Source organism: Acartia tonsa, chromosome 15 (assembly GCF_053477335.1).
Source record: "Acartia tonsa isolate MP-2025a chromosome 15, ASM5347733v1, whole genome shotgun sequence".
NCBI lineage: Eukaryota > Metazoa > Arthropoda > Copepoda > Calanoida > Acartiidae > Acartia > Acartia tonsa.
Genome location: NC_137274.1, coordinates 15003263 through 15023298, shown reverse-complemented (window position 1 = coordinate 15023298; position 20036 = coordinate 15003263). Strand labels below are relative to the sequence as shown.

Below are 20036 nucleotides of genomic sequence, written 5' to 3'. Positions count from 1 at the left end.
TCTCGGTAACCACTTAACCGATTGGGCACTACTCTTCAGGGAATGTATCTAATGGTCCTGTAATGGTTTTAAGCTATTTTCTTGGGGGGTGGGACACCCCCAACCCCCAAAAATGAAAAATACCCCCCTCCCCAATCTTTTTAAATCTAAATAACACAAAAATAGGTTGATCAAACGTCTTGGGGCAAAGCCCCTAGAGGCTAGGGGCTAAGCCGCTAGTACTTATATAAAGTAACGGGATGTGTGTCTGTATATCTGTAAGATCTTCTAACTGCTGAACCGATATGGATCTTCTTTACAGTAAAGGTTCAGAAAAGGTTTATGACTAATTGGGAGGAGGTTACCCCCACTCTCCCAAGAGAAATCGCCCCTACAAAATATAGATAAAAAGTGGATTGTCGACTTATAACCCCCCCCCCCCCTTCCACTTCCTCCCTCCATATAAGTCCCTATTGTTTTTATCATTTGCGCGAGATGGGGGTGAGTGCCTTGGCCCTAAACATGCCCAACTCATTACCTTTAGTTAGGTACATTGATATTATTTTCTAAACTATTTGTATTTGATCTATTTTGGGTTAAAAAAATCTCCAAACGTTCACACTAAGGCAGGGGTAGCTATTCTAACCAACAATTCTACAAAAGATCACGAAACCTTATAAAATATCTCGTGGTATATTTTGTTTTTGTTATGTAACTGAAGAGTAATGGGAAAGAAGGGGAGGAAAGGGGGTTGTGGGGAAATTTTCCTTTAGAGTTGTTTGTCAGAATATCAGGGAATTTTAAAGAAAATTATGCTTACTACCTCATTTAATTCAGAGGATATCCGACAACTATTTTCTTCAATAACTCAAAGGTACAAAACTATATTAAAGCTAAGCCTCCTGGAGGCCTCTAGGGGCACTTGAGGGTGGGAGGGTTGAATTCGATATCCCAATTTTTTATTTTAGATTTAAAAAATTATAATCTAACCTAGCCAACGAAAAACTACCCCACCCTCTCATTTCAATTTTTTAAAATACATAAAAAAAGTTACTGGATGTTTGTCTGTTTATATGTACCAAAGGATCCTGCTAACCGCTGGACCGATATTGTTCAACTCTACATTGAAGCTTTTCATATAGAAAAGTTTTATAACTTTGCGTGGGCACCTTAATACCTTTTGATTGGTTCATTTATTAAGTTGAGTATCCAAACGGTTCAACTACTAATTTTAATCTACAGAAGGTATATTTTTGTGTATCATCAATAGGGATGTATATCACTTTTTCGGCCATATTCTTATCCCTTTATATCCCTGCTTTTAAATAGTTTTATATTGTAAGGAGCATGAATACAGTGGACATCATAATTCTGAGTCATTGGCAAGTTTTGTTCATGACATCGTTAGGCATGTCTCAATCATACCAATGGATGTAGAATGTGAAAAATTCGAAAATAGCCTAAAACCTGCTAAAAAGAAGTCTGATCACCATGGTTGTGTTAAAGTTAGTTATGCTCCTTAGTGACGGGAATGTTGTCAAAAAGTTTCAGCCTTCTATCTGTCATAGGAGCCGAGAAAAACACGTATTCCCCACTTTGTCTCTAACAGACGGGCATTTCGAATTATAGAGTAGTATATGTCAGGAGTAAAATTGTCGTTAATTTAGGTTGCAATTGCCCTTCGCTTTTATTGGTCGGGCAGTTTATCCAGTAGGAGGGGATGGCGCAAAGAAGGGGAATATGGAAAATCGTTATTTTAGCCCGCCACAAAGTTCACTTTATTATAGAACATGAAAATTTGGTGTAAGATCCAAGTAATAATACATCCATTAGAATACCGCATGTTCATAATGTTATTAAAATATTGAAGCTTTTCTATAATTATGGTCTGTCCGTCCTTCCGTCCGTAACGGTTAGATCTTTTCGTTGATTTAAATAGGTTAGAATTGTCCTATCAATTTCAAATTTTGCAAGATGATTCCTAAAACAGTTTAGTACGACTTTTAAACCGCAGCAACTCTATAATCATTCCCAGAAAGTCCGTACGTAATTTTTAAACAAGCTGGTTTTTTTACTTTTTTGACAATAAATTTTTGTATGTAAAAATTATACAATTCATTTGATTTTTGGAATACTGATTCCTATTAAAACAAGGTACAATGTTATAAGCAAAGCATCTATATAATCAAGTCCTAAACTGTATGTATGTATATCCTTAAACAATATCGTGTGTTTAAGCAGTTTTGCAACAATTTTACACTCCATTCTGTTTATTCAGACTTATGCATTAATATTCTGCTTATTCAGTTCTGACACTCTACAAGGGTTAATGTTCGTTTATCCTTCCTTTACAGAGCTTCACTTTTATGGAAGTTGTCATCCAGGTTGTTTAATAATCCACTTTGTATTACAAAATTTGCGAAATTTGTTTGTTTAGATCCTGCCTCTAGGCAAAATATTTATTTGTAGCAGGGAGGGATGGGACATTGGACTCTAATTTACACTGGTACCCAAAGTATTATGTTATTAGGCATATGCTTGATAATATAGTAGCATAAAGGGAGGGGACATTGGACTATAAATTACACTGGTACCCAAAGTTTTATATTGTTAGGCATGGCTTATCATATAATAATTAGGGGACATTTGACTTTAAATTAAACTGGTACCCAAAGTTTAATATTATTAGGCATGACAATAAGCATAAAATAGCAGGAAGGGAGGGTACAATGGACTCTAAATTACACTAGTACCTAAAGTTTTAAATCATTTGCTCAATCATATATTTGTTAAACTGGTACCCAAAGTTTTATTTTATAAGGCATTGCAAATCATATAATAGCATTAAGGGAGGGGACATTGGACTGTAAATTACACTGGTACCCAAAGTTTTATATTATTAGACACCCTCAATCATATAGTAGCAGAAAATTATGAAATTGGAGATTTTTATTGCTTAACATGCACTTTATTGGAAAGCACCGAGAAAAAGGTTTGAAAATGATTGGACATGTTGCTCAGACCTGCGGTTGTTACTCTAGACTCCAACAATTTCGACAGACTACTAGGTATACATAATATCCTATTTTAATCTATAATACAAAGTAGCTTTGTGTTTGTCTGTTTGTACCAAAGGATCTCGCTAACCGCTGAACCGATCGGGTTCTCCTTAACAGGGTAGATTCTTATAGGTCCCGGGAAGGTTTAAACCTAATTTGTGGAAGGGTACCACCACCCTACCAAGAGAAATCACATATTTCCATTTTTAAACAATATTATCGTTTTTTAAAGCATTTGGTCATAATTAAGAACAGTTTGACTTGATAAGAGCATAAGATTAAATACCCAAAATACGAAAAATACGCGAAAAAATGACTCCCTTTTCCCCTGTCAATATATCATTGTGCATCCTAAATCCATTGTAGGTGATAAGAAGGAGAATGAAATGTGGGTGGTGGAGTTTTACGCCCCATGGTGTGCCCCTTGCAGGAAATAATCATACCATATTATCTATCTTGCGGTCCTAGGACAAACGCAGGAGTCCCAAACGTCGTAGTGTTCAAACGCAGGATTCCCAAACGTCAGAGTGGTTCTCCTTTACAGTGTAACTTCTTATAGGTCCTGGGAGGGTTTATAACTATTTTTGGGGAGGGTATCTCCACCCTCCCAAGAGAAATCACCCCTAGAACAAAAGTAACTCCCCCCTCCCCCCAAAAATATGGTACTGGTATGTGATTGCCGCGCACAATTATGAAAAGTGAAATGTCGTCTTTTGTTTTGAAATTATATCACGAATTAATAATTTAAACAATTCCTATTATGTAAAGTAATTAGTCTGTGGTGAAGGATCTCGCTAACCACTGAATCGATATGCTTCTCCTTTACAGTCTAGCTTCTTATAGGTCAAGAAAGGTTTATAAACATTTTTTTGGAGGGGGGGATACCAACACCCCCACCCCCAAAATAAATCACAAAAATTACCTCCTCCCCCCCCAAAATTTTTAAAAACTAAAATTTAAATTAAGACGAAGGTCCACTTCCTCTCCCTTTAAGTGCCCCTAGAGGCCTCTAGGAGCGTAACCGCTAATCCTTATACTAAAGTAACAGGATGTTTGTCTGTGTATCTGTCTGTGTGTACCGAAGGATCTCGCTAACCGCTAAACCGATCGGGTTCTCCTTAACAGGGTAGATTCTCATATGACCTGGGAAGGTTTTTAACTATTTTGGGGGAGGGTACTACCACCCTCCCAAAAGAAATGACAAAAAAATTGAAAAATTTTTTAAAATCTGGGAGACTTCAACGTCAAATAAGGTGGTATCGTACATAAAAAATTAACTTTAACAAACAAAAACATTTAAGGTGCCACTAGAGGCCTCTAGGGGCGTAGCCGCTAGTTTATTATAAAGTATGATTATCTATAATCAGACAGTTGCAGCCTGTTTGGTCCCAGCTAGCAAGGAACTTTGACAAATATCAACACCTCAAATTTGCCAAGGAATTTTCTTTTTTTATTAAGATCTCTGAAACCTCGCAGTTTTTGTCCAAATGATGGCATGCCTACTTGTTTGAAGTCTTAACTGTGCCTATTTTGAGCCAAGGCATTCCACCAACTATGCCTCTAATTGTTGCTCATCTGATACTGAAGCAGTAATTTGAGTGGGGACAATGGGCTGTCTATTACACTAGTCCCCAAAATTTTATAATAACGTTTTCGAATTCGTTGGCTTAATGATTAACTTAACAATTTTGGGGACTTCAGTGAATTTTGATTGGTTGTTTATTAAGTGGAGTTTTCAAAACGTTTCAACCACTTATTTTAATCTAGAGAAGGGTTAATTTTGTGTATTAACATTGGGGATGTGCATCAATTTATCAGCTATTGTCTTATCCTGTTGAGAAATGAGAATGTTTATAAAAAGAAACTAAATGTGTAAAAACAGAGATCTAAAGGGATAAGACAATGGTAGTTAAATTGATATACTTCCCCAATAATGATACACAAAATTATCCCTTCTATAGATTACAACAATTAGTGGTTGAAAAGTTTGGACACTCAGCTTAATAATCTTAATAATCAAAGTTCATAAAAGTCCCCAAAGCAAACGAATTAGAAAATGTATTTATAAAACTTTGGGGACTAGTGTAATAGAGAGTCCATTGTCCCCCCTCTCTCTGAATCTCGGCTCGAATCACAGTGTAAAACTTTGGGGACTAGTGTAATAAACAGCCCATTGTACCCTCTCTCTCTCTGATATAAAAAGAAAATGTAAAGGTGAACTGTGAAGAAGAATCCACCCTGTGTAGATCCCAACATATAAATAGCTATCCAACAATCAGGATTTTTCCATTAGGATCTCAGGAACTAAGTTTATACAATAATAGTTGTCTACCACATCGTATTATAGACAGCTTTCCGCGAACATTAAAATGAAAAAATTAAATCCAGTTTTGTTTGCTAACGGGTTTCAAAGGCCCGGACTAACTAATATTATGATTTTTATATCAATGTTCGTATAAAATTGTCTGTAATAAGATGATATCAATGATTTTACAGTATGTCTAAGAACCGGTTCCTATCCCGCGGATATTAATCATATTTGAAGGCATACTGGAATAATTGTTACTAAAGGAGTGTACTTCCCCAATTATGATGAACTAAATTATAAGAAGCACAGAGATGCAATATTAATAATATGTGTCTTAAGTCTTTTCGTCTGTCTGTCCGTCCGTCTGTTTGTCCATCTGTATGTCCTTCCGTCTGTTTGTCCATCTGTACGTCCGTCCGTTTGTTTGTCCATCTGTACGTCCTTCCGTCTGTTTGTCCATCTTTACGTCCGTCCATCTGTACGTCCGTCCGTCTGTTTGTCCATCTGTACGTCCGTCCGTCTGTTTGTCCATCTGTATGTCCGTCCGTCTGTTTATCCATCTGTACGCCCGTCCGTCTGTTTGTCCATCTGTACGTCCGTCCGTTTGTTTGTCCATCTGTACGTCCCTCTGTCTGTTTTTCCATCTGTACGTCCGCCCGTCTGTTTGTCCATCTGTACGTCCGTCCGTCTGTTTGTCCATCTGTACGTCCGTCCGTCTGTACGTCCGTCCGTCTGTTTGTCCATCTGTACGTCCGTCCGTCTGTTTGTCCATCTGTACGTCCGTCCGTCTGTTTGTCCATCTGTATGTCCGTCCGTCTGTTTATCCATCTGTACGCCCGTCCGTCTGTTTGTCCATCTGTACGTCCGTCCGTTTGTTTGTCCATCTGTACGTCCCTCTGTCTGTTTTTCCATCTGTACGTCCGCCCGTCTGTTTGTCCATCTGTACGTCCGTCCGTCTGTTTGTCCATCTGTACGTCCGTCCGTCTGTACGTCCGTCCGTCTGTTTGTCCATCTGTACGTCCGTCCGTCTGTTTGTCCATCTGTACGTCCGTCCGTCTGTTTGTCCATCTGTACGTCCGTCTGTCTGTTTGTCCATCTGTACGTCCGTCCGTCTGTTTGTCCATCTGTCTGTCCGTCCGTTTGTTTGTCCATCTGTACGTCCGTCCGTCTGTTTGTCCGTCTGTTTGTCCATCTGTACGTCAATTACGTATGTCAATATGTCTGTCTGTCTGTCTGTCTCTTTGTCTTTATGTCTGTCTGTCTGTCTCTTTGTCTTTACGTCTGTCTGTCTGTCTGTTTGTCCATCTGTACGTCCTTCCGTCTGTTTGTCCATCTGTACGTCCGTCCGTCTGTTTGTCCGTCTGTTTGTCCATCTGTACGTCAATTACGTATGTCAATATGTCTGTCTGTCTGTCTGTCTCTTTGTCTTTATGTCTGTCTGTCTGTCTCTTTGTCTTTACGTCTGTCTGTCTGTCTGTTTGTCTGACTGTTTGTTTGTCCATCTGTACGTCCGTCCGTCTGTTAGTCTGTCTGTACATCAAAGTAAACTATAAAATTTATACTATACAGAAAGGGAAGAACTATAACCTTTATGTTTGTGTGTCTGTCTTTACATCTGTCTGTCTGTCTGTATGTACATCAAAGTAAACTAAGTTTTATGAACAATGTTAATTGTAAAGTAAAGAAAGATCTATGCTAATTTTCTCTACGTTTGTCTGTTTGTCTGTCTGTCTGTCTGTTTGTCTGTCTGTCTGTATATCAAAGTTGTATAAACAATGTTATATAAAGGGATCCCAGAACTATATAATGTACACTGGAAATCAGCGATATATACGTTTGTTTGTCTGTCTCTTTGTCTGTAGGTTTGTCAATTTGTAAGTCTGTCTTTCCCTTTGTCTGTACGTCTGTCAATCTGTACGTCTGTCTGTCTGTATGTAAATTTTCTCTGTCTGTCTCTTTGTCTGTGCGTATGTCAGTCTGTCTGTATGTCTGTCAATCTGCCTGTCTGTCTGTCAATCTGGCTGTCTGTATGTAAGTTTCTCTGTCTGTCTCTTTGTCTGTGCGTCAGTCTGTCTGTCTGTCAGTATATCAAAGTTGTATAAACATTGTTATATGAACAGGGAGCTCAGAACTATAATGTATACTGGATACTAGCAATATATACGTTTGTCTGTCCATCTGTCTATATGTCTGTCTGCCAATCAAAGGTGTATAAACAATGTTATATAAAATTGAGAGACACGAACTATGTAATGTACACTGGATATTAGCGATATATACGTTTGTTTGTCTGTCAATCTTTCTGTCTTTCTGTCAATCTGTACATTAAAGTAACATAAATTTTGTTATATGAACAGGAAACAACGAGCTATGTAAATTACACTGGAAACCAGCGAGAAATACGATTGTTTGTCTGTCTGTCTGTCTGTCTGTCTGTCTATCTGTCTGTACATCAAAGTTGTATTTACAATGTTACATAAACAGGGATCCCAGAACTATGTAATGTACACTGAATATCAGCGATATGTACGTTCATCTGTTTTTCTGTATGTTTGTCTGTCTGTCTTTTTTTTATCTGTCTGTTTCTTTGTCTGTACGTCTGTCAATCTGTAAATCTGTCTCTGTCAATCTGTCTGTCTGTCTTTCTGTCTGTCTCTTTGTCTTTACGTCAGTCAATCTGTCTGTCTGTCTGTCTCTTTGTCTGTACGTCTATATGTCTGTATGTCTGTCTGTATGTCTGTCTGTCCGTCTGTCCATCTGTCTGTCTGTTTGTACATCAAAGTTGTATAGACAATGTTATATGAAACAGGGATCCCAGAACTATGTTGTGTATACTGGAAACCAGCGAGATATAACAACTCTATCCCAATGGATTCAACAAAAGTTACCATCCTATGTTATCAATCTCACCCCAAATGCTTTTGATAATCAAGTATTAAGGTATTTATTAAGGGTTCTAAAGGGATAAGACAATGGTCGATAAATTGATATACATCCCTAATGATATTCTGCAAATCTGCAATTAATTCGTTTTTTATTTGAATTTCCGCCGAAAGCTATAATACGATGCGATTATCTGTTAGTGCTCGTTTATTTGACGATTTTATTTTTTAAGCTTTGCTTTTATGATTGTTGTCAACCTCAGATATCTAAAGGGATAAGACAGTGGCAGATAAATTTATGTAGATCCCACAAAAATTACCCCTCTGTAGATTACAATTATTTAACACTCAACTAATGAACCAACCAATCAAAATTCACTAAAGTCCCCAAGGTTGTTATGCCAACGAATAAGAAAACATTATCATAAACCTATGGGGACTAGTATAATAAACAGCTCAATGTCTCCTCCCACTCTGTGTTTTCTTTTATTTAGCTTAACAACTTTAGTGACTTTTTGATTGGTTGGTTTATTAAGTTGAGTGTTCAAGCTTTTTAACCACTAATTTTAATCCTTGTATTTGTGTAGTACTGGGACCCACTGGTTGAACTAAATGAACCAACCAATCAAAATTCACTGTCCCCAAGGTTGTTAAGCCAACAAATAAGAAAACGTTATCATAAACCTATGGGGACTAGTATAATAAACAGCCCAATGTCCCCTCCCTCCCTGCGTTTTCTTTTCGTTGGCTTAACAACTTTAGTGACTTTTTGATTGGTTTGTTTATTATGTTAATTGTTCAAACGTTTCAACCACTAATTTTAATTCTTGTATTTGTGTAGTACTGTTACTCCCTGGTTGATCCTGTACAGCTCCCCCAGATGTGGACCTTGTGTAGAGTTAGAACCAGCCTATCATCAAGTGGCATATCTTCTTACAGATAGAGTCAAAGTTGGAAAAGTTAGCTGTGATAGGTTAGTATCTATCTATCTATCTATCTATCTATCTATCTATCTATCTATCTATCTATCTATCTATCTATCTATCTATCTATCTATCTATCTATCTATCTATCTATCTATCTATCTATCTATCTATCTATCTACCTGTCTATCTAACCTAGCTCTATATCTATCTATCTATCTATCTAACCTAGCTCTATGTATATCTATCTATCTACCATTTTATCTATCTATCTATCTATATAATTATCTATCTATCTATCTATCTATCCATCCATCCATCCATCCGTCAATATATCTATCTAATTATCTATCTATCTATCTAATTATCTATGTATCAATTTATCTATTCTAGATATAAAAGGTTAAAAATATGAAAATACATATTTATTTAGACATTACAAATTGTTTTGTGCATGTTTGCACTCTTCAGATGTCAATGTAAAACTAAAGCTTAAAATAAATTTAAATTTTAGAGGATTTTTACAAATATTTTGGAAGATTTTTTATTACATAATAATTTTTTAAAATCTATTCTAGATATGTAGAACTATGTAGAAGGGAGGGTATAACTGGCTACCCCCACATACGGTTGTACCATGGTACAATATCTATCTAACCTATCTATCTATCTATCTATTCTAGATATATAGAACTATGTAGAAGGGAGGGTATAACTGGCTACCCCCACATACGGTTTTACCGTGGTTAAATATCTATCTAACCTATCTATCTATCTATCTATTCTAGATATGTAGAACTATGTAGAAGGGAGGGTATAACTAGCTACCCCCACATACGGTTGTACCGTGGCAGTGATCAATATTTAGAAAAACATTTCTATCAAGGCTCAGTTCAATTAGAGTTAATTTAAGCAAAGTTCTCTATAAACTTACTTCCCTAGCCACATATAATTTTGGGAAAGTATATACTTTCCGAAAGCCAATCTTTATGAGGAAGGTATTTTTAGAAAGGGGAAAATGTGTAGAAAACACCCATGTAAATTAGAAAATCCGCAGAAATCATTTTTAAAAGTTATTAGCAAACATTTGCAATGTTAATTTGCAAAATTAATTTTATGCCCTAAATGACATATTCTGAAATAAATCTTTTATGAAAGTTTATTATCTTTGAGTTTAGGACATGCTTAAGACATAAAAAATATTTTCAGTGTTACTTTTTTCGCCCTACATGTGAAAAAAGGCATTTCTCACATTTTATTATAGAAAATTGCATATAAACAAAATAATTATTTTTTTCTACAGTCAACACAAAAAGTGGCATAAAATCTTTCATTTTAAATGTAAAAGTCAGATAAAGAATCCTTTTTAGAGCAAATATAGTGCAAAAAGTAACCAAGACGTTTTAGCAAAGTATGAATATCTAATGAAATAGATACTTTTAAATTTTGATATACATATCAGATAAAAATATATAAAAAAAGAGATCAAAAACTATAAAACAAGGTATATATTTTTTTCACTCTGTCACTGAATTAAGAGCACTTTTAGGTTTGATTTTAACCAATGCAGCACTTAAACACTCCTTTTTCAAGGTAAATAAACAAAATAAATACAATTATACAATTAAGTCAGTTTAATAATACAGTAAGCCTTTTTGTAGCAATTTTTTTTTGTTGAAATTATTCTTTATTTCTATGATAAATTGTATTAAAATCTAATGATTTGAAAATTCGTAATTAAGAACTTCATTTATACACTGTTTTGACATATAAATTACAAATAATAAGATTAAATCCTTTAAGTTTGAATAATATTTTATATATTTACATAATAAAAACATTAAAATTGTTAAAGATTAAAAAAAAAGATAAAAATAAGTAATTTTTAAAATCATTTTGTGTCGTCTTCATAAACTATTTCCCCTTTTATATTTTAGTCTGGTAGAATTCATAATTATAAATAACCTTTCTTGAGCATATATATGTTTTATTGAAATTAATTATAAGAATGTAAAACATTTTTTAATTGATTTAATATTAACAATTCACCTAACATTTTGTTATTTTACTTTTTTTTGAAACTCTTTTATTCTTATTAATAATTCTATTTAACACAAAAAGCTCATAGGGAGTTGATAACCTTTATTTCTTGCTTTGTATTCTAATGAGGTATTTTATTTGACTAAATTTTTTAAAACTATACAGCATGCATGCTTGTGTTAATAACGAAGACATTACGGGGTTTTATGTACAAAAAGTTGTTTTAAAGCAAGAAAAAAAATATAATCTTTCTAGTAACTAATATACAATTTCGTAGTTTTATATATGTCTGTATTTTGGTTTCTAAAAAAAGTACTATACCAACAAACATGCATGCCTGAAAATTAGTTTCAATATTCGTATTAAACAGGAAAAAGTAACTAAGTCGTCGTTATAATTATTGTTTGTTATTTTTGGTGTAAGGTTTTTTTTAATGAAACTTTTTTGGATCTCGTGAATTCGATTTCTGCGGATTTTCTGGTTGCCAGGAATGAAATCTACGCATCTTTTTTAGCTAGATGGCATTTGTCTGGTTAAGATTGGATAAAAAATTCTTTGGTTGGTTAAATTTAATAAGTGTGCTAGCGGAAAGCTTTCATCCTATTGTATAAAGTAGGAAGCTTTTTTTGTCTGTAACAAAAGATCTCGCCAACCGCTTAACCAATATGGTTCTTTTATACAATAAAGCTTCTTACAGGTCCAGGGAAGGTTTACAACTATTTTTGGGGACGATATCTTGACCCTCCCATCGAAAGCGGCCTTAGGAAAATAATCCCTCAAGAAATTTTTTTTTTTAGCACTAAGAAATAATAATTGTAATGTTCGTTTGTCTTTTTGTCAGAATTTTCGCTTCTATGGATGTTAATTTCTATCTCTTTCTTATATTTCTTTCTCTCTCAGCTTTCCCTCTCTTTCAGTCTCTCTCTCTCTCTCTTACGTTTTCTCTTTCTCACTATCTCTCACTCTTTCACTCTCTTTCTTTCTCTCTCACTATCTCTTTCTTTCTATCAACATCTTTCTTTTTTCTCTTCTTTTTTTGTCCATTTCTCTTCATTTCTCTCTCTTTTCCTCTCTATCTTTTTTACTCTCTCTCTCTCTTTATCTTTTTCCCTCTGTCTCTCTCACTTTCTCTTTCTTTCTTTCTCTCTTACTCTTTCTTTCTCGCTCTCTTTTCCTCTCTCTCCCTATCTTTCTCTCTCTATTTCTTTCTCCCTTTCCATTTATCTTTCACTCTCTCACTCTCACTCTATCTTTAGACCAATAATGTTAGAATTATGTAAAATTGAACTGATATGGTATCTAGATATAAATACAAGAGAAAGAGATGAAATAATCCAAACAGTGAAACTAAAACTTGAACATTTTAAAACGGAGGCGGAATCTAAAAAAAATATTGGGGAGGAGGAATCTCACAATTCTGTACATGATGAACTATAGTTTGGAGAGAGATGGGATAATTGACTAGAAATAAATTCTTCCCACAAACTTTATTAACTTAAAACTCAAGGGGGGGCGGGGGGTAATCATATTAGATTGGACAATCTTTTTCTTTTAATTTTCATCTTGAAAAGGGATTATTTAGTTAATCATGATTGGGTTGAGGGAGTACATTAATTTATTGTCTTATTTCTTGATCTAAAAGTTTAAAGAATCTATTTTTTCCCCCATCCACCTTCCCCTCCGTCCGAACAATTATTTAAGCTAACCAATGGGTGAACGAATTTTGGGTTTTAATCTTGATTACCCCCCCCCCTCCCGTCCCCCCCTCTTACTCTGTTTTGTTAACTTTTTGCTTGAATAGGTTAATTGACGATAAATATTATTTGGATCATGGAAAGAAAACGAAGTAGCGGTTTTAGTCGTATTTTCACAGTAGCTTTTAATAGGTTATTCTAGACTAGGTTAGGTAAGGTTAGATAAATGTTAATGATTGCCCTGCAGTGTTAGAGCCCCCCGCAGGTGCTAAAAATAGGAGAGAAGCTACTGTGAAAATACTATGAAACCTGCTACTTCGTTTTCTTTCCATGATCCTATTTTTTCAAACAATGTGATTATCTTAGCTTTAAAAACAGTAAAAAATACGATAAAAGATTTTTTCCAGCTATTCAGATGCTATACATGATTTTTCAGTATGGTTGAGGAACGGTTCTAATTTAGTGGATATTAATCAGTTTCGAAGCCATGCTGAAATAGTTATTTCTCGCATCGTATTTTAAACAGCTTTCCGCGGATTTAAAATGAACAATTATAAGATTAAAACCAGTTTTTTAGCACAAAGATGCTGAAGGCAAGAGATATATGATACGATTCTAGACATAATTTTTCAGTATGGTTGAGAGCCGGTTCTAATTTAGAAGATATTAATCATTTTTGAAGCCATACTTAAATACTTAAAATATTTAAAGACATACTTACTTTTTAAGAACATGATTATAGAGATACTTTGCTTATAATATATACTTTGTTGTCCTAGGAATCAGTATTAAAAAAATCAAATCAATCAGATGATTACATCACGTAAAAATTTGGTGTTAAAAATCAGTTTAAAATTGACGGACATACTTGTAACGATTGTAGAGTAGCTACGCTTTCTAAATTGTACCCTAACTATTACAGGAATCACAATGCAAAGTTAATGAAAGCTTTCTGTTACGAATATACGGACTGACACAAATTATAGAAAAGATTAACTTTTAATAATCACAAAAACTGGAAGATGCAAAAATTTATTCATAACAAAATAAATTACTCAACCTTGTATTACTAACATTAAGATAGAAACCAGCGTATAACAACAACTAAATTAATTCAGAAAAAATCACGAAACCTTTATGTGTTTTTCAGCTGTCATTGGGGGGTAACACATCGTAAAATTGACGACCTCTCCATTTAGCCCCCAAATATTATTTTAGATTTATTTCTCTTGTAGGTTATACCTTATTCCTGAATATAAACATCTTATACAGATACTATTTTCCTTTTGAAAGGCTGTCCATATGGGACAAAAAGTATATACAGAAATTTCCCCTTTACTAAAAATTGCCTTTCAGCCCTTAGTTAGTTCGAAGCATTTTAAAAACTAATTTTCGAAAAAACAAGGATTCTAAATGCTTCTTATCCGGGGGTTACGTGACCTTAATAATATATCATATAACTCAGAGTGAAAACTCCAGTGATATGTATATTATTAAGGCCGGACGTCTAAGGTACCTATTTGTTGGCCCCTAAGAAAAGGAACCCCCAAAACAACCCCCATCTTTACAGTATATCTAAAAGTAATTATACAAATCTTAAGCTTTAGACAATAAGACAGATAAACATCCGAGATAAATAGAATAAGTAGTAAGTCAAAATTTAAGCCAAAAATAATTTATTTTGTGAATAATTTTAAAAATAATGAAAAAATACAAAATAAATGTTTGATAAAAGTATTTTTGTCCATAATCATTTCCAGCATCCAGGCAAAGGTCATCATCATTCAATTCATTCATGCTGAAATAAAAGAGATTAAGCAATATAAGCATTTTATTCTGTTATAAAATCATTTGATATAGCAATAGTAAGGCTAGAGTAGAGGGAATTTCTGAGCCCATAAACAGGCAAAAATAAATAAGATGCATAGTCCAGACATGGGTAATAGAATTAGAATGTTTGTTGTCTGATGGGTGTTACTTCAATACTTCAATTAATCAGGGAGGGAGGGGACATTGGGTCTTACATTAGACTTGTATCCAATGTCTTAAAATAACATTTTCTTACTCGTTGGCTAATTGAAATCTACAGAAGGGGTGATTTTGTGTATCATCATTGGTGATGTACAGCAATATATCGACCATTGTCTTATCCCTTAAAATTTCTGTAAATTAATACCTTAAGGCCTTTGGAAGAGGCAAAAAAGACCCATAATTAAAGTGATTTTTGCCACAATTTGAAATATTTTTGCATGATTAAATCTTTATTGTTTTGTTTGATAATAAATGGGGAAAAAATATATATTCAAAGTTTTGTAAAAAGGGAATGTTTGTCTTAGGTCATAAATTATGTTTAAGTACAGAATTTAAGTATCTGTCATTACCTGGTAACTTACACACAGCATAGTAGTTATTTAAACAAGGAATATCAATCCATCTCCAAGAATAAACAGCACCTGCCTGAAAGTTTAAAAGCCAATATATAATCATGTTCTTGCATTATTGGAACATTATGAGCAAATTTTATAGATTCATAATCAATAAAGATAGAATATAGTTAAATAATAAACAAATTTAGTTATTGTATTTAAAAAGGCAAGAATTGTAAATCAAAGTATGAGAAAGGATATCTGTTGCTTTCCCAAACAATATTTGTCTAGCACTGCCCCCCCCCCCCCCCCCCCGGCAACCTTATTTTAAATCAACTCTACGGTGCATTACCCAATACATCCTTACCTAACCTAACCTAAAGTAACAAACAAACAAAAGAAAAAGAACTCCCTCATATTTCTATTTATTTAAAATAAAGGGGGGGGGGGGGGGCTCTAACTCAAAAAGTCACATAGAGGGAAAACATTTCCATTTTGATATTAGTTTTTGTAAAATTGTGTCTAAATTATCATAAAATTAGTTTACCAGCATACAGTTTTCTTTAGTGCCTCCAGCAGGTTGACCAGGATACCAGTCAGAGAATGTTACTAAATAATAAAAATTAAACATTAATGTGATACAAATACTCTAAGAGATTAAATCCAAAATATCATTTGTATGTAATATAAGTAAAAAATAAGCTGAAGGGTAGTTACATAAACAAAAAGTTAATTTCTCTAAAGATTCTACTATAGATTAAAGTAACAGAATGCCTTCCAATAAGTTTATATGACCGCTTACATCTTTCTGGAAGGATTTTATTGGTCTTGGAAGGATTTAGGCTAATTGATATGGTCCCATATTGGAGATATTAAATTTATCCATCTCTTTCTTACTATTGCAAATTACAGAATATATTTATTAGGGTTGGGCCGGATATCCGGCCATTTTCAATATCCGGCCGGTTACCGGATATTGAAACTATCTGGCCGGATATCCGGCTCTATAATTTTTTATACTTTACACTAAAAATCTCTGCTTTTTAAAATCTTAAATGGCTCTAATTTTCTTATTATTGAAGCTAGAAGAACACTTTTTCTGAATAAGTTTAACTTTATGTAAATTTATATAAGATTTCTGAAGAAATTTTTTTTTACTACTTTAATATCTGGTAATTTGGCTGGTTATCAGGCCGGATATCCGGTAATTTGGCCGAATAACCGGATATTTGCCGGATATCCAGCATTTGAAATCAGCCGGATATCCGGTATCCGGACAAAAAAGTATCCGGCCCAACCCTAATATTTATATAATACCTGAAGATCCATCTGTCCACACCCAAGTGCCTTCCAGAGCAGCATCACTTCCACCAAGCCACACAAAGTTAGTTCCACTTGTTTGTAAAAGACCTAAATAATAATATAAATAACAATGTAGATAGCCATAATATTTATTCTATTTGGAGTTTCAATATTATTACCAAAGATACTAAAAAGTGCGATTTATAACTATTTTGGAGAGGGTACGATTACCCTCTTAAGAGAAATCGCCAATAGAAAAAATTCTTCCCCATTTTTTTTTTACTTTTTCTGTTTAAATCTAAAATTAAAAAATTCAACTCCCCCTCCTCAAGTGACCTCTAGAGGGCATAGTCGATAGTAAATTACAAATAATTACTCTATTAGGTTAACTTTTGGGGTTTTAATTTTTCATACAATTATTCTTTAGACTACGTTAAAATTTATATTCTGCTTTTTAAGTTTTGACAAACTTGTTAATGTTTGTTTGTTGTACTATGATTTTATAGTTTTGCTTTTATGGATGTTGTTATACTTGTTTGATACAATATCATGTTATGTAATCTAATTTCATACAAGCTACTATATTTTTCATAAGGGGGGGGTTTTTAATGCAACCATCTCGTAATCAGTGAGCAAATAGCACTTAAAATTCGAATTTCGATCTGAAATTTTGCATGAGTAATCCTTGATAGGTCTATTTTCCCTAAATCGAACAAAAAGTTGGAAAAGTAACGGCTGGCGGCTGGCAGCTCAGCCGTTTAGCCGATTTTGCCTATTTTTAGGGCAAATTCATCATTAATTACGTAGGAATCAACTTTTTAAAACATATTTCTGGTTTAATTCATGTTAAATGATAACAATAACCTTTTTTTAAAATTTTTAGTACCAGCTGCTAAACGGCTAGAACCGGCTGAAAACGGCTGGGAGCCGCCAAGAGTATAAAGGGTAGATAGGGCTTGTGACATGTCTAGGGGTAGGTTTCTATGGGTGCTGAGCTCAAAAATGCTACTAAAAATAGTGACGGCCAATCCATATGGCAGCTGGGTAACAGCTGCAGCTGAGCTGCGAGCGGCCAAGAGTAGAATGAGTAGATAGGGCTTGTGACGTGTCTACGGGTAGGTTTTTATAGGTGCTGAGCTCAAAAATGCTAACAAAAATAGTGGAGGCCCATCCACATGGCAGCTGGGTAATGGACGCAGCTCAGCTTGGTAACGGCCGCAGCTCAGACGAGATAGGCCAAGAGTAGAATGAGTACATGAGGTATGTGACGTGTCTAGGGGTAGGTTTTCATGGGTGCCGAGCTCAAAAATGGTATCAAAAATAGTGGCGACCCATCCACATTGCAGCTGGGTAACAGCTGCAGCTCAGCTGCGCGCCAACAAGAGTATAATGAGTAGATAGAGCTTGTGAGGTGTCTCGGGGTAGGTTTTTATGGGTGTTGCGCTCAAATATGCTACTAAAAATAGTGGCGACCAATCCACATATGGCAGCTGAGTAACAGCTACAGCTCAGCTAGGAGCGGCCAAGAGTAGAATGAGTAGATAGGGCTTTTGATGTGTCTTAGGGTAGGTTTTTATGAGTGCTGAGCTCAAAATGCTACCAAAAATAGTGGTGACCCATCCATGTGGCAGCTGGGTAACGGCGGCAGCTCAGCTGGGAGCGGCCGAAAGTAGAATGAGTACATAGGGCTTGTGACGTGTCCAGGGGTAGGTATTTATGAGTGCTGAGCTCAAAATACTACCAATAATAGTGGCGGCTCATCCATATGGCAGCTGGGTAACAGCTACTGCCCACAAGCCCTATCTACTCATTTTACTCTTAGCCTCCCCCAGCAGAGCTGCAGCCGTTACCCAGCTGCCATATGGATGGGTCGCCACTATTTTTGGGAGCATTTTTGAGCTCAGTACCCAAAAAACTTACCCCAAGACACGTCACAAGCCCTATGTACTCATTTTACTCTTGGCCGCTCCCATCTGAGCTGCAGCTGTTGCTCAGATGCCATATAGATTGGCCGCCACTATTTTTGGTACCATTTTTGAGCTCAGCACCCATTAAAACCTACCCCTAGACACGTCATAAGCCCTATCTACTCATTCTACTCTTGGCCTCTCACAGCTGAGCTTCGGCCGTTACCCAGCTGCCATATGGATGGACCGCCACTATTTTTGGTTGCATTTTTGAGCTCAGCACCCATAAAAACCTACCCCTAGACACGTCATAAGCCCCTTCTACTCATTCTACTCTTGACCGCTCGCAGCTGAGCTTCGGCCGTTACCCAGCTGCTATGTGGATTGGCTGCCACTATTTTTGGTACCATTTTTGAGCTCAGCACCCATAAAAACCTACCTCTAGACACGTCACAAGCCCTATCTAATCATTCTACTCTTAGCCGCTCGCAGCTGAGCAGCAGCTATTACTTAACTGCCATAGGGATTGGCCAAAACTATTTTTAGAAGCATTTTTGAGTTCAGCACCCATAAAAACCTAACCCTGGACATGTCACATGCCCTATGTACTCATTCTACTCTTTGCCTCTCCCAGCTGAGCTGCCGTCGTTACCCAGCTGCCACATGGATGGGCCGCCACAATTTTTGGTAGCATTTTTGAGCTCAGCACCCATAAAAACCTACCCGTAGACACGTCACAAGCCCTATCTACTCATTCTACTCTTGGCCGCTCGCAGCTGAGCTGCAGCTGTTACCCAGCTGCCATATGGATTGGCCGTCACTATTTTTAGTAGTATTTTTGAGCTCAGCACCCATAAAAACCTACCCCTAGACATGTCACAAGCCCTATCTACTCTTCATACTCTTGGCCGCTCCCAGCCGTTTTCAGCCGGTTCTAGCCGTTTAGCAGCTGGTACTAGAAATTTAAAAAATGGTTATAGCTATCATTTAATATGAAATAAAACAAAACTATGTTTTAAAAATTTGATTCCTACGTAAATAATGATGAATTTGCCCTAAAAATAGGCAAAAACGGCTAAACGGCTGAGCTGCAGCCGCCAGCCGTTACTTTTCCAACTTTTTGTTCGATTTAGGGAAAATAGACCTACCAAGGATTACCCATGCAAAATTTCAGCTCGAAATTCGAATTCTAAGTGCCATTTGCTCACTGATTACGAGATGGTTGCATTAAAAACCCCCCCTTTGTTGTTCGGCATATTCTACAAATTTTCTCTTTAAATAAGTTTATATTTTAGCATATTTAAATATTATATTGTCTTGTTTTCATTGCTTTTTTATCATTGCACCAATTTTACTGCTTTGCTAAACTAGTCAGAAGGAGTTTTTAAATAAAAAAGTCAAATTTTCATATCTTTGTAAAATTGATGCTAAAAGATCATTTTCCTTCAAACTAAAGAATTGCGTAATAACTTTATGATAGTTACTCTTATGATTTTCTCTATACAAAAATTTATGGAAAATTTATATCTTAGGATGTATTGATCAATGAATATTCATATAAATCTAATAATTACAA

The 20036-nt window shown here is 35.4% G+C and overlaps 2 protein-coding genes across 2 annotated transcripts in view; one reads left to right on the top strand and one right to left on the bottom strand.

The window, feature by feature from the left end:
- Window positions 1-14822, top strand: part of LOC145307654 (endoplasmic reticulum disulfide reductase DNAJC10-like) — a 39681-nt gene extending 24859 nt beyond the window's left edge. The window contains exons 21-30 of the mRNA XM_080150137.1: window positions 817-853; window positions 1323-1387; window positions 3001-3047; window positions 3405-3468; window positions 4406-4476; window positions 5254-5340; window positions 8157-8286; window positions 9070-9201; window positions 9940-10037; window positions 12495-14822. Coding sequence (XP_080006263.1) covers window positions 817-853; window positions 1323-1387; window positions 3001-3047; window positions 3405-3468; window positions 4406-4476; window positions 5254-5340; window positions 8157-8286; window positions 9070-9201; window positions 9940-10037; window positions 12495-12628 — 865 coding nt within the window. The 3' untranslated portion in view covers window positions 12629-14822. The remainder of the gene's footprint in view (window positions 1-816; window positions 854-1322; window positions 1388-3000; window positions 3048-3404; window positions 3469-4405; window positions 4477-5253; window positions 5341-8156; window positions 8287-9069; window positions 9202-9939; window positions 10038-12494) is intronic.
- LOC145306933 (uncharacterized) overlaps window positions 14675-20036 on the bottom strand; it is a 57425-nt gene continuing 52063 nt past the window's right edge. The window contains exons 14-16 of the mRNA XM_080149272.1: window positions 16569-16661; window positions 15799-15860; window positions 14675-14683 (exon numbers count right to left, since the gene is read on the bottom strand). Coding sequence (XP_080005398.1) covers window positions 14675-14683; window positions 15799-15860; window positions 16569-16661 — 164 coding nt within the window. The remainder of the gene's footprint in view (window positions 14684-15798; window positions 15861-16568; window positions 16662-20036) is intronic.